At 36.6% G+C, this 14,248-nt stretch overlaps 1 protein-coding gene across 1 annotated transcript in view; it reads right to left on the minus strand.

Moving 5' to 3' along the window:
- LOC114031725 (lipoxygenase homology domain-containing protein 1-like) overlaps positions 1–14,248 on the minus strand; it is a gene marked incomplete at its 3' end in the record, with an annotated part of 576,714 nt that overhangs the window by 108,771 nt on the left and 453,695 nt on the right. The window contains exons 33-34 of the mRNA XM_027846874.1: positions 10,296–10,515; positions 70–224 (exon numbers count right to left, since the gene is read on the minus strand). Of these exons, the coding sequence (XP_027702675.1) occupies positions 70–224; positions 10,296–10,515 (375 nt within the window). The remainder of the gene's footprint in view (positions 1–69; positions 225–10,295; positions 10,516–14,248) is intronic.

The following is a 14,248-nucleotide window of genomic DNA, read 5'->3' on the forward strand; positions in this document are numbered from 1 at the left end:
TTTTCTTAACTTATTTAAAAACAGCAAGAGAGAGAGATCACTAAATACACATAAGACAACTTTTTTTACCTTGTTTCTTTGAAATAAATCTCCTTTTTTTAAAGATTGATATAACTTCCTAGCACCTGAATCCCCTCTTTGTCCATAGAGAGTGATATAAACATTGGCGAAAGTTTCAGCTCCCCATTGGTCTCCAGTGTATACAGAAACAATATACTTAACAACTGGAAGAAGAGAAACAAAAGCATTGTTAATTGAATAAAACAAGTTTAGACTCTATTCTGTGAATGCATACTGAGACAATTAGGGATACAAATAAAGGAGAGGTCATTAAATGCTCCTTAGAGAAAGTTATGACATTTATAGGGGAAAAAATTTTAAAGTTATTGTCAATCATTTTGAAGTCTTAGATGAGAAATCAATGACAACAAGGAACTAGTTGTGATTTTCTTACTTTTGTCCACTAAAAGCAAGGGATATAGTAGACAAAAATTAATTTGGGCAGTGAACAGTTGGCTAAGATGCTACATGAGAATGGAATTTGGTTTTCTGAACAATGGTTTAAAATAAAGAGCTGAAACCTTCTTGGCCAGTGATGGAAGACACCTAACAAAGGCTGGTAAGAATGTATTTGTTGTAGATCTTATTAATCTAATCAAAAGGACATTAAACTAAAAAGGTTAGAGGATTGAGAAGACTTCCTATGATTATGTGCTAAGCTGGATACTATAGAGAATAGCTACAAAGAAGAAAGGGTAGCAGTTGGGAAACCCAGAAGTTCACAAGCGACAAAACTCAAGTTTAGTCGAAAGTAAAACTCATGGCCTCTAATGTCTATGTACATATGCCCAAATTATAAAGCCTGAAACAAAAATAACTAGAGGTCCTAACACAAGAAGACAAATTTAGCCTCATCCCACTGACACATAGTGGAATGAAGCCCATGATTTGGCCATGGCTCTATTTTTTGGGGTGGGGGGCTAGGCAATGGAGTTAAGTGACTTGCCCAGGGTCAACAGCTAGTACGAGTTATGTGTCTGAGACCAGATTAGTACTCAGGTCCTCCTGAATCCAGGGCTGGTGTTCTATCCACTGTGCCACCTAGCTGTCCCTGGGCCAACGCGCTTGATGGATATGTCTTATTCAAAAGAAACAGGATAGGTAAAAAGAGAGCTGGTGGGATGGCATTTTATATTAATATATTGCTTATGTGCAGATATCCAGGAGCCAGAGAGAGAAAGCATGATATAGAGTAATTTGAGGATCAATGGAGGGAGAAATTGATGTGATTTTTGTCATGGAAATATTCCACAGACAACCTGGAAAGAAAGAGGAAATGGATGAGGAATTAGAGAAACAGATCATAAGCCTGGCACAGAGACATGATATCATAGTGGTGAAGGATTTCAAAGATTTAGACATCTAATTGTACTCTTTCTCACAAGCAGAGAACCTAATAATTTCTTTTTTTTTTGTTTTTTAGGCAATTGGGGTTAAGTGACTTGTCCAGGGTCACACAGCTAGTAAGTGTCAAGTGTTTGGTCTGAGGCCAGATTTGAACTCAGGTCCTCCTGACTTCAGGGCTGGTGCTCTATCCACTGCACCACCTAGCTGCCCCAACCTAATAATTTCTTGACTTGCCTTACTAATAACTTCATTTTTAAAAAAGAAGGACCAACAGGAGGAAATCATATTCTAGATCTGATTTTTATTAATGAGAAAAAACTAGATGTTGCAGCGAAAATAATGAGAACCTAAAGGAGGAAGGGACCATTCCTCCTAGAAGGTACAATGGAGGAGAGAAAATCTAGGTGTAATCTTAATTTGATACATCTGCTTTTGTACTACATGCATGCATGTATGTGCATATACACACATGTGCATATGTATTGTGTGTGTCTGTTCATATATGTATGCATAGCATACACATGCATCAACATTTATTATGCATGAGCAGATATACATGTACACATTTAGATATACATATATGTACAAGTATACATACATATTTCAAAGAGCTCAGAGGTAAAATACGTCAGATTCCACAGATGAAGAGGATACAGGAGAAGTGAGCTCAGAAGACACAGGAGATACTCAAGGATGAAATTCTAAAACATTCTAATGAGAAGGAAAAATGAGATTTGTCAGACAAACATTTTTTAAGCTTTCACTATGGGTCCAATGTGCATGCACAGAAAACTCACCGATTACTTTGGCTTTTTTTTTTAAGACCATGTAATAGAAGATGAAGAGAAGATAGTTATATAGTCCTTAACTAAAATTCAGTATAAGTTGAAGCTGGAGGGGGAAGGTAAGAATAACAACAACAAGTTTTGCTTTGGGGGATTTTTTTTTTAGCAATACTGGAAGAAAAAAGAGGATCAGAAGATTTTCTTGGAACATATGGCACTATGATAACTGACAGAAGAGAGAAAGCAGAGCTGTTCAATACTGATTTTGTTTCTGTTTTCTTTGCCAAAAGAATGATCTTTATACTGGGAATAAGTGAACAAAAATGACTAACAGAGTTGATACCAAGACAAGTAAGGAGATAGTAAGAGAGCACCTGTCACTCTTGATGACCCAAGTGAATGACATCTTCAGCTACTAGAAGAACTGGCTGATGTGGTTTCTGAGCCACACACAACTCTACGTGAAATAAAACAGCAGAGATACCACAATATTGTAGAACAACAAATGTTGCATAAATTTTCAGAAAGGCAAGAGAATAAAATCTGCAAACTAGAATACAGTGAGCATGACTTCAATTCTTGGGAAAATTCTAGGATTAAACTTGTTTTGTTTGATTTTAGATTGCAGAACCAGTAAAAATGGGTCAAAGTTACAGAGTCAAATTTAGGTTTGATGTCAAGAAATTTAAATTAAATTAAAATTTATTAAAATTGTAAATCTAATGTAAATTTTTAATTAAATTTTAAAGTAATTAAAATTTCTAAAAATTTAGGCTGCCAAAAAGTGAACGGGGCTACCTAGTACGGTTATGAGGATCTAAATGAGATATATCACTGAAAGTGAGGAAAAGGGGCTAAGTGGGAAATATATTGTAAAGAAATAAATTATATATTAGGCATATAATAGAGAAGAGAGGGCAGGGAGAAGACAATGAAGTATTGAGTTTTCAATAGTTTTATTCATATTAAGAAATCTATAAACAAAATGGGGAAACGTGATGGGTAATATTGATTTGAAGATAAATGAAAGCACAAAGAGAAATAATTTCATTACCATGGTATGCTACAGACCACTTAGAAAAAATAATAAGTCAATCAATGAACATTTATTAAGCACCTACCATGTGCTAGGCATTGTAGGAGTATTAAAAACACATTACAAACTTAGCATGGTGGCATCACAGAATAGTAATGGGAAAATCCAATATTCATATATATGCTAAGGAACTCTTTCCATCAAAAAATAAAGCACCTAATACTTTGCTGATTTGCATTTATGATAATTCACTTTTCAAAAGATACAGGAACTGATGGGAAAAATCATATTTTTAATCTTATTCTATAAAAAAAAAAGAAATAGTGACTGGATAGAAATAATGGAAAATTTGGTAGGAAGTGACCACACTAAGTTACAAATGGGGACAGAGGAGAAGAAAATCAGATACAGATAAGCATATCACCTAGTTTTGAGGAGAGAAGTCAGTCCAAATAAATCAGATTTGAAGAAAGAAGATTCCAAAGGGTTAAGAGAAAGAATAGGGAAGATCCTATGGCCTAAAATTCTATAAGGACATCAGCCTAAGAGGAATAGAAAGCTCTTAAGTCAACAAGTAAAGTCAACAAGTATTTATTGAGGGTCTACTATATGCCAGGCACTGTGCTAAGTGCTGGGCATACAAAGAAATACAAAAACAGTTTCTGTACTCGAGGAGTTGAAAGTCTAATGAGGGAGGTTGTTCATTCTTCATTTTCAAAGAGGACCAATGACATGGGTGATGCCTTGACTTGCACATGAATTGGATTTAAGTGATGTGGAGTTGCGCAGTCATCAGCCTCACTCTATCTTCCAGAGTTATTAGAATCTAGTGGCAAGACAAAAGTCAAGATGACTGGAGACATTCTGGCATGCAGTGGATGACCTTGGTATCATCAATGTCTGACCAAGCTCTAAGCACTGCTTCAGCCACCCTCATGGCTGTTAGATCAAATTGTTCTCTTCTGCCATTCCAGCAGAGGAAACTTTCACACATTTGGGATAGACATCCCCCTAACTCAAAGATGGCTTTGAGGTCTGTTAGTTACCCTCAACCTGGTATAACCCATCTGCCAAGACAGTTTTACCAGGGTGTGGCCACTGTGCATGCTATAGCTTCTTGGAACCACAAGTGAGAGTTGCATGACAGGTAGACACCAAAGGTGTATGAGCAGCCCTGAAACAAGTTTCAACAAACCCTCATATCAGAGGTGCTAGTCCTCCCTGAATATCTCATATACCCCAAGACAATATGTAAACAACTATGTACAAACAAGATCTATGTAGGATAAAAGAGAAATAATTGCAGAGAGAAAGCACTAACATTAAAGAGGATAGGGAAAGTCTTCTAGGATAAGGTAGGATTTAGAAGATCTTAAAAGAAGCCAGGAATACAAATGAGGAAAGAGAATTACAGGCATGGGAGATAGCCAGTAAATTTGCACAGAGTCTAGAGATAGAGTGTCTTGTGCAAGGAACAGCAAGGAGGCCAGAATGATAGATCACAGAGGAAGGGAGAGCAAAGTATGTGAAGACTAGAAAGGTAGGAAGGGACTAGGTTATGAAGGACTTTAAATGCTAAACATAGGGGGCAGCTAGGTGGCCCAGTGAATAGAGCACCAACCCTGTATTCAGGAGGACCTGAGTTCAAACCCAGTCTCAGACACATAACACTTACTAGTGTGTGACCCTGGGCAAGTCACTTAACCCCATTGCCAAAAAGTTAAACATAGGATTTATATTTGACCCTGGAGACAATATTGAACCACTAGAGCAAATTGAATAGGGGGATGACACGGCCAAACCTGTGCTTTAGGAAGATCATTTTGATAGCAGAGTGGAGGATGTCTTGAAGTGGGGAGAGACTTGATGCAGGGAGACCAACAAGAAAACTATTGCAATAGTACAGATATAAGGTGATGAAGACCTGTGCAGGATGGCAGCAGTGTCAGAGGAGAGAAAAGGGGATATATGAGAGATGTTGAAAAGGTAGAATCAACAGATTAGATTGGGGGGTAGGGAGGGAGAAAGAGAGAAAGAGTGAGGAATAAAGATTGCAACAAGGTCGAGGGTGTGGAGACTGAGAGGATGGTGGTATCTTTGACAGTAATAGGGAAGTTAAGAAGAGGGGAGGTCTAGTGGGGGGGGTTTGGAGAAAAGAATGACTTTAATTGGGGCATGTTGAGTTTAAAATATGTACAGGACATCCAGTTCAAGATGTCCAACAGGTGGTTGTAGATAAAAGACTGGAGATCATGAGAGAGGTTAGAGCTGGATAGTAGAATTGAGAATCATCTACATAGAAATGATAATTGAATCCATGGGAACTGATGAGACAACCAAGCAAAATAATATAGACAGTGAAGAGAAGAAGGCCTAGGATAGTCTTGGCAATCACTCATGATTAATGGGCATAGCCTAAATGAAGATTCAGCAAAAGAGACTGAGAAGGCATGCTCAGACAGACTGAAGAAGAACCAGGAGATAAGAGTGTCACAAAAAAAAATTAGAGAGAAGATAGTAATGAGAAGAGGATGATCAACAATGTCAAAAGCTATAGAGAGGTAAAGAAGGATAAGAATTGAGAATTAGACTTAGCAAGTAAGAGATCATTGGTAATTAAGAAATTAATCCAATTTCAGTTGAATTATGATATCAGAAGCCAGACTGAAGAGAATTAAGAAGAGAGTGAAGTGAAACAAAGTAAAGACACAACTTATAAAAAGGCCTTTTCAAAGGAGTTTAGCCAAGAACGTGTAAAAAGATATGGGATGATAGCTAGCAGGGATGGACAAATCCAGTGAGGATTTTTTGAGGATGAGAGAGACATGGGTGTGTTTATAGGCAGTAGGGGAGCAACCAGTAGACAGGGGAAGATTAAAGGTTAGTGGGGAGAGGTATTATTAAAGATGGCATATGGCCAGTTTCTGCCACACGCTTTTACAGTTTTCCCAGCAGTTTTTGTTAAATAATAATTTCTTATTCCAGAAGCTGGAGTCTTTGGATTTATCAAATAGTAGATTAGTATAGGTATTGACTATTGAGTCTTGCATACCTAACCTATTCCATTGAACCGCCACTCTATTTTTAGCCAGTACCAAGTAGTTTTCATTATTGCTGCTTTATAATACAGTTTAAGATCTGGTACAGCTAGGCCACCTTCCCTTCATTTCTTTTCATTAGCTCCCTCAATATTCTGGACTTTTTGTTCTTTCAGATGAATTTTGTTATTGTTTTTATCTAGCTCTATAAAAGAATCTTTTGATAGTTTGATTGGTATGGTGCTGAATAAGGAAATTAATTTAGGTAGAATTGTCCTTTTTATTATATTAGCTTGGCCTACTCATGAGCAACTGATATTTTTCCAGTTATTTAGATCTGACTTTAATTTGTGTGAAGAGTGTTTTGTAATTGTGTTCATATAGTTCATGGTTTTGCTTTGGCATGTAGACTCCCAAACATTTTATAATGTCTACAGAAATTTTAAATGGAATTTCTCTTTCTATCTCTTGCTGCTAGGCTTTGTTATTAATACATAGAAGTGCCTATGATTTGTGTGTATTTATTTTATAGCCTTTGATTTTGCTAAATTTATTTATTATTTCAAGTAATTTTTACTTGATTCTTTAGGATTCTCTAAATACACATCATATCATCTGCAAAGAGTGATAGCTTTGTTTCTTCTTTGCCTATTCTAATTCTTTTGATTTCTTTCTCTTCACAAATTGCTATAGCTAACATCTTATACCCTATATCAAGATAAAGTCAAAATGGGTACAGGATTTAGATATAAAGACTGATACTACAAGCAAACTAGAAGAGCAAGGAATAGTTTACCTTTCAGATCTATGATGAAAGGAAGAATTTATGACCATACAAGAGAGAGAAAATTGTAAAATGCAAAATAGATAATTTTGAATATATTAAATTAAAAAGTTTTTTGCACAAACAAAGCCAATGCATCCAAGATTAGGAGGGAAGCAGAAAACTGGGAAAGAACTTTTACAACCAGTGTCTCTGATAAAGGTCTCATTTCTAAAATATATAGAGAACTGAGTCAAATTTATAAGAATACAAGTCATTCCTCAATTGATAAATGGTCAAAGGATATGAACAGGAAGTTTTCAAATGAAGAAATTAAAGCTATCTATACTCATATGTAAAAATGCTCTAAATCACTATTGATTAGAGAAAGGTAAATCAAAATGACTCTGAGGTATCACATCACATTGGCTAACGTGACAAAACAGGAAAATGATAAATATTGGAGAAGATGTGGGAAAATTGGACCACTAATGCATTGTTGGTGGAGTTGTGAAATGATCCAACCATTTTGGAGAGCAATTTGGAACTATGCCCAAAGAGCTATAAATTGTGCATACCCTTTGACCCAGCAATACCACTTCTAGGTCTGCATCCCAAAGAGATCATAAAGATGGGAAAAAGACCCACATGCACAAAAATATTTATAGCAGCTCTATATGTGGTGACAAAGAATTGGAAATTGAAAAAAAAAAGAATTAGAAATTGAGGACATGCCCATCAATTGAGGAATGGCTGAACAAATTGTGGCATATGAATATAATGGAATACTATTGTGCTATAAGAAATGATGAGCAGGTGGACTTCAGAAAAACCTGGAAAGACGTATGGACTGATACAGAGTGAAATGAGTAGGAAAACATTGTATGCAGTAACAGCCACATTGTACAATGACTGACTTTGATAGACTTGGCTCTTCACAGCAATGCAAGAATCTAAGACAACTCTAAAAGACTCATGATGGAAATTGCTATCTACATCCAGAGAAAGAATTATGGAATCTGAATGCAGATGGAAGCTTACTATTTGCTCTCCTTTTCCTTTGTTGTTTTGTTTTATTACTTCATTCTTGTGGTTCTTCCCATTAGTTCTAATTGTTTTTTACATCCTACCTAAAAGGAAAATATCCTTAATATGAATGTATAAGTAGAGCCTACGTTGAATTGCATGCCATCTTGGGTGGGGGCAGAGGAGTGGGAGGGGGAGAAAATTTAAAACTCAAAATATCATGGAAGTGAATGTTGAAATCTAAAAAAAAAAATCAATAAAAAAGATGGCAATATGTTGGAAAAGAAGAGATGAAATGGGATCACTTGTGCAAATAGAGGATTTTGCCTTGCAAAGGACAAGGGCCACCTCTTTATCTGAGACAGAAGTGAAGGAGATGATGATGAAAGATATCTGAGTGACATAAGATAAGGAGGAGGGAAAAAGAAGGAATTCTTGGTGTCTGGACTCAATTTTTTTCAGCAAAATATGAGGCAAGGTTCTTAGATGAGGGGGTGGGGACAGGGAATGTGATGGGAGGTTTGAGAAAGGATGAAAAGGTTTGGAAAAGCTGCTGTTGTGAGTGGGATAGTTATTAGGGGGAAGTGTAAAGCCTTGCCACACTGATGGCCAAAATGAAATTCTAAAGAAACAAAGAGAAGCAATTCCAGTGAGTAGGAAAAGGGGAAGTTGTAAATGCAAATAAAATTCATCAACTAAATGAGAATTTTAAAAGACATGTACAGATGATAAAAGCAAGGAAAGGTAATGGATAGGAACTAACACAATGTAACATGATCCTCTATAGTAGAGTCAGGAATGCTAAAACTCAAAATGATCTAAATCCAGTGAGGAAAATGAAGGACAACACAAAAAGGGTTGGGCTTTTTTTGTTCTTGTTTTTTTGCTTTTGTTTTTGGTTTGTCTGAAAATAAAAGAAAAGATAGAACTATTGCTTGGAACAAAAAGGATCAGTGCAATAACTGATAGAGAGAATGCAGATCTGACCATCTCTTACTTTGCTTCTATTTTCTCTGCCAAATAGAATGAGCTTTGCTATATATAACAATTGAAATAACAAAAAAAAATTGCTAAAAGAGAGTTGATACCCAAGATTGGTAAGAAAATAATAAAAGAATACCTATCTTCCCTTAATGAATTCAATCAGTCAGCCTCAATGAACTTCTAACTCTGAGGTTCTATGATATTTTGATTCTGATCTACAGCAACTTATGAATCAAAGCAAGGTGTTGGATATATAGTAAACATACAGTGGATGAGTTAGTCAGTTTGTCAACAAGTATTCATTAAGCACTTACTAGGTACTAGGCACATACCTGCTAAATGAGGGAGGTACAAAGAAAAGCAAAAGTACCTGCCCTCAAGAAGCTCCCATTCTAATGGAGGAGAAAACATGGAAATAATTATGCAGGTATGACATATATATAGTGTAAATAGAAGGTAATCTTAGAGGAGAAGTGGTACCAACTAGAGAAAGATGAATGGAGAAAGATGAGTAAATAATATCAAATGTCAACTAGAATATTTATTTCAAATAGAAAGTCATTTAATAGTTACAGCATGGATCCTTTGCATTATCTCCTATGTAATTGAACTTACCAGAGAGAAGAGGTTTGGCATTCGGAAACTCTAACTCAAGATTTCAGATTTGCAAATAATTATATTCATTTATCTTAAAGAACTTTATTTAAGCAGTGCAAGAGAAATGACAGACTCTCTTCTTAACTCTATTCCAAAACTTAACATCAATTTAGCTATTACCACTTTCTAACTGAACACTGTGTTCTGGTATATTTTAATAATGACAAGAATAGTTAAGGCATTGTGTAAACATCTTTTGGAATAAAATAACATCACTGCATGACAACAATTACTTTTCATACAGGTCTCAATCATTCAGGCTATGATAAACTAAAGACTAACAAAATAGAATAAAAATGTGTTTTGCAGTTTTGCATGATGAGCCTTATCTTTTAATCACATAATTATAGATTGGGATTTTGTACACTTAGAATTACATACAGTACTGAACATTAAATTCTATTTGTAATTACAATTTTCTAGAGCCACAGTTATCCACGGCCTGAGAGAACATCACAACTTCGGAGATATGAAGGGCAGAGAAAAATCATAAAATGAAATACTTTCTGCATTGATTTGTTTTCAATTTGCTTGTTTGAAAGTAAATTGTTCATATTGCTCCTGTATTTCTATCCATTACTGGTATTATTTTATTTTACCTGGTAAAGAGTTTTGGTCCTTAGTCTCTGCAGGGAATTCTTTCACAAGTTCACTATCTTCTCTGTTAAGAGAGAACCAGCAGTTACAGTCAAAGTTCATTTTTTGTTTGGTCTGTGGCTCCTCTATGTGAAAAGACTTCAAATGCCAACCCTCAAACTCTGGCAAATCATCACAGCTGACCCGAATCTTGTACACATCTCCAACATCTCCAATTTCAATCTACAATGTAGAGCATTAAGGAAAATGAACAAATTACCAGTCATATATACTGCTCAATGCTATAGAGAATATATCAATTAATATCAATCAAGATACTTCAAGTAACTCAATTAAATTCTGATTAATTTTATAGACTGTGTTTTGTGGTCTTAATTATGGCTGATCACATCATGATAATCTACACCCTTTAAAAAAACCCTCTAATTCTATTATAATTCTTGTTGTAAGCAAATATTGCCTTTTTCTGACAACTATAAGGAAATGCTAAGCTTGCTAATGTTATGTAAGTATTCCTAGGACCTTGCATTAAGGCTTGTTCATTCATTCATCTCCATAAAATCTGCTTTCTCACACTAAAGAGCTTCATGCAGCTCTCAATATAGCTTAGACTTGAAACAAACCTAGTAGATCAGCCAGTCCAACACTCTCATCGTACAAATGAGTGAACTGAATCCTAGAAAAGTAAACTGACTTGCCTGAGCTCCTAAAGATAAACAGGAACAGAGCCAGAATTAGAACTCATGTCTTCTAATACAATGCTTTTTCCACTATCCACTATTTTCCATTCTGTCCTTCCACGTATCACTTGGGGATTGATTCTAAGACAGAGAGTTAGAAGGGATCACTAACCTTACCCCACTGTTACTTTTTGCATATGAAGAAGTGACAGAGACAACAAGGTTTTCAAGCCACATAGGTAAATAGCAGAGTTTGGATTTGAACCCAGGTGTGTTAATTTCATATCTAGTACTCTGCCACTCCCTCCCATAACACAACACTGTCCTTACTAATTAAGATCCTTAAAAGGTGCCAGGAATAAGTTGGCATAAAATGCAATTGACATAAAATAATCGCCGAATTGGCATTGTAACATCTTATGAAAGTACATGGAATAGGAATTAATACTTTAGCTTTTAATGGAGGAAGAAATGAAATATTATGATTCATCAGGATTGGACTACCCAAAGGGATGACTTATACTTTTCTAAGTGGTTTAGGGAAGAGAACACAGAATGCAGTTTTGTTTTCTTCCTTCCTTCCTTCCTTCCTTCCTTCCTTCCTTCCTTCCTTCCTTCCTTCCTTCCCTCCCTCCTTTTTTGGTTATATGTGAGAAATAGCTTCCCTTCTACCTTACCCTTAATCCTAACCTTTCATGGATGGGCATTAATTGGGGAGCTAAGTGGTTCAGTGGACAACAAACTGGGCCTAGAGTCGGGAAAACCTGAGTTCAAATCCCATCTCCAAAACTCACTAGCTACATGACCCAGCCTCATTTTCCTCATCTGTAAAGTGGAGATAATAATAGCACTCCCAAGATTGCTTTAAGGATCAAATGAAATAATATTTGTAAAGCATTTTACACAGGGCCTGACACATAGTAGATGCTATAAAAATGGTAGCTATTTATTATTATTATTTCTGGAAACTCTGTTCCCATAAATCCTACCCCTGAAAACCCAGCCTAAGGATCATAAAATGAAAAGCTGAAAGAAACTTTGGACATCATCTAGTCCAATTCCTACATTTTACAGGTGGGGAAAAGGAAGCTCAGAGACAGGGTATGTTACTTACCTGAGAGAAATGACTATTATTAACCAATGATTTGGGGAGATCCAGAGTTCCCCTTTTCTCTACAGTGCTCATTTCAAAGTTCACTCTCCAGAAGGACATCACTAATAATGAGATTGTATTAACTTTCTTAACAATCTTGTTCAGACCCTACCCAGGTGAGGAAGCCATTGCGCTCTACTCAGGTTTAGGTGGGGATAAAGTCTTTGTTTGGATTGCCCAAGGCTGTAGTAATTTAGAAGCAAATGACATAATCAAAGTTCATTAGAATATGTCCAGCCCTTCTTTGTAATATTCATTCTTTCATTATTTATAAACCAATCAGAGTTAATTGTCACTATCAGTAACACCCCTCTTCCAAGGGTGAGCCCATCTCCATGATTGTCTGGCATTCAAGAGTGCCACTGACCACTTTTTATTGAAATGCTAGAGTTATTAATAAAATGAGTAATTACTCAGAAATTTTGTCTTTCAAACTTTTAAAATGCCAAATAGCTAAAGTAAAATGACTTATAAACAGCAGAGGTAAGATTTAAATGCAGGACATCTGGCCTAAGCTGTGCTCTTTCCATTACACTACATTGAATATTCTGGTATTAGGCTGCTTCTATTGCTTTCTGGGCAGAAATAGGGTGACTTTTATGGCTCCAGCTACTACCTCAGTTACACAACAGAACTTTGACCCTGCTTTGTCTTGCAAATCATCCTGTGCAGATAAAGAGAATTAGCATAAGGAGGTCAGGAGCCTGTGTTCCTCCTTAAGAACAGCAATTTCCTTATAAGTACATTGTCCCTGGATGGTAAGTCAGAATCAAAGCAAATTTAATAGATGAGGAAATAAACTGAAAGAGGTGAGATGAGTGTCTGGAGCTCACACGATGAAGAAGCCAGGGTATTGCAACTACACTCAGAATTTCCTGCTTAGCCCTACAGTGCTTCCCCCTGAAGGCACACCATTGGCTTATGATCAGAGATAATGTGTTGTGGATAGGAATCCTGCCATGCCAAACTGTCATGAAAGTATCTGGGAAACTTAGAAAGAAATTATCAAAATTAAAATGTAACTTTTATAATATCAATTGAAAATAGGAAAATGACTTTGATAAAATCATGCACTAACTCCAAAGAATATAATTCAGAAAATTTTTAAAAGTAGATGCTCTTTTTTTGCCCTTTGGGACCAAAAAATGTAATTTATATTCACAGGCAAGCATATGGCATCAAAGGGAGCATATCATATCGTGTTGCTTAAATATGTTTTTGAGAGAAATGCTAAAGTTCAGTTCTTTCATAGCAGTGTTAGACTTCACAACTTGACTTATGTTCTTAAGTCTATTATTCTTATTTGTGCAAAATGTCGTGCCCCTTCTGGACTACTTCTGAAATTTGATATTCATGGGTTGGCTCCCCAGGGGGTAGCTACTACCCCAGGGTTAAAGGAATTTTCTGAGTATGCACTCCTAAAACTATAGTTTATGAGTTCCAATAGTGTGCATGCCTTTAATAGTCAGCCAAGAGACATAATAAGCTCAGAGCAAAGTAAGAACAGTAGTTACAAATTATTCCTTCCATAAATCTGGAGGACAGCCATCCACAACTACTTATAGCATCAGTGGGAAGAGTATGTACAAACCTAGTGCACTTGGGTTGTGAGGCACAAACAGAGAGAAAACATCTACCCCAGACAATTCATGCCTCCAGTACTAGAGTGCTCAGATACCCTTTTTCTTCTTATAATGTTCTCGTGCTGCTCCTCTCTGGCCACAGGGTCTTTGCTGGACAGATTGCTCAGCTGGAATCCCTGGACCTGCTCCTCCCCAAACACTGACTCTTATCAGCCAGGGCTAACTCTCTTTTTTCTTCCATGACTGGCTATCTACTGACAGAGGTTATACTCCTTGGAGCTGCTTCCACTGATTCTGTCTCCCTCTGTGTCTGTCTTTCTGTCTTTCTTTTCTCCTTTCCTCCCCTTTCATCTTCTTTTCCCCCTCCTTTCACTCCCTTCTCTTTTCCTCTTCCTTCCCTCTCCTGTCTCCCCTTTCCCTCCCCCTCTCCCACTACCACCCATCTTCTCCTCTCCTCTCTCCTCTTCCTCATCCTCCTCCTCCTCCTCCTCCTCTTCTTCTTCTTCTTCTTCTTCTTCTTCTTCTTCTTCTTCTTCTTC

The sequence above is a fragment of the Vombatus ursinus genome, unplaced genomic scaffold (assembly GCF_900497805.2).
Source record: "Vombatus ursinus unplaced genomic scaffold, bare-nosed wombat genome assembly UNPS02015255.1, whole genome shotgun sequence".
Lineage (NCBI taxonomy): Eukaryota > Metazoa > Chordata > Mammalia > Diprotodontia > Vombatidae > Vombatus > Vombatus ursinus.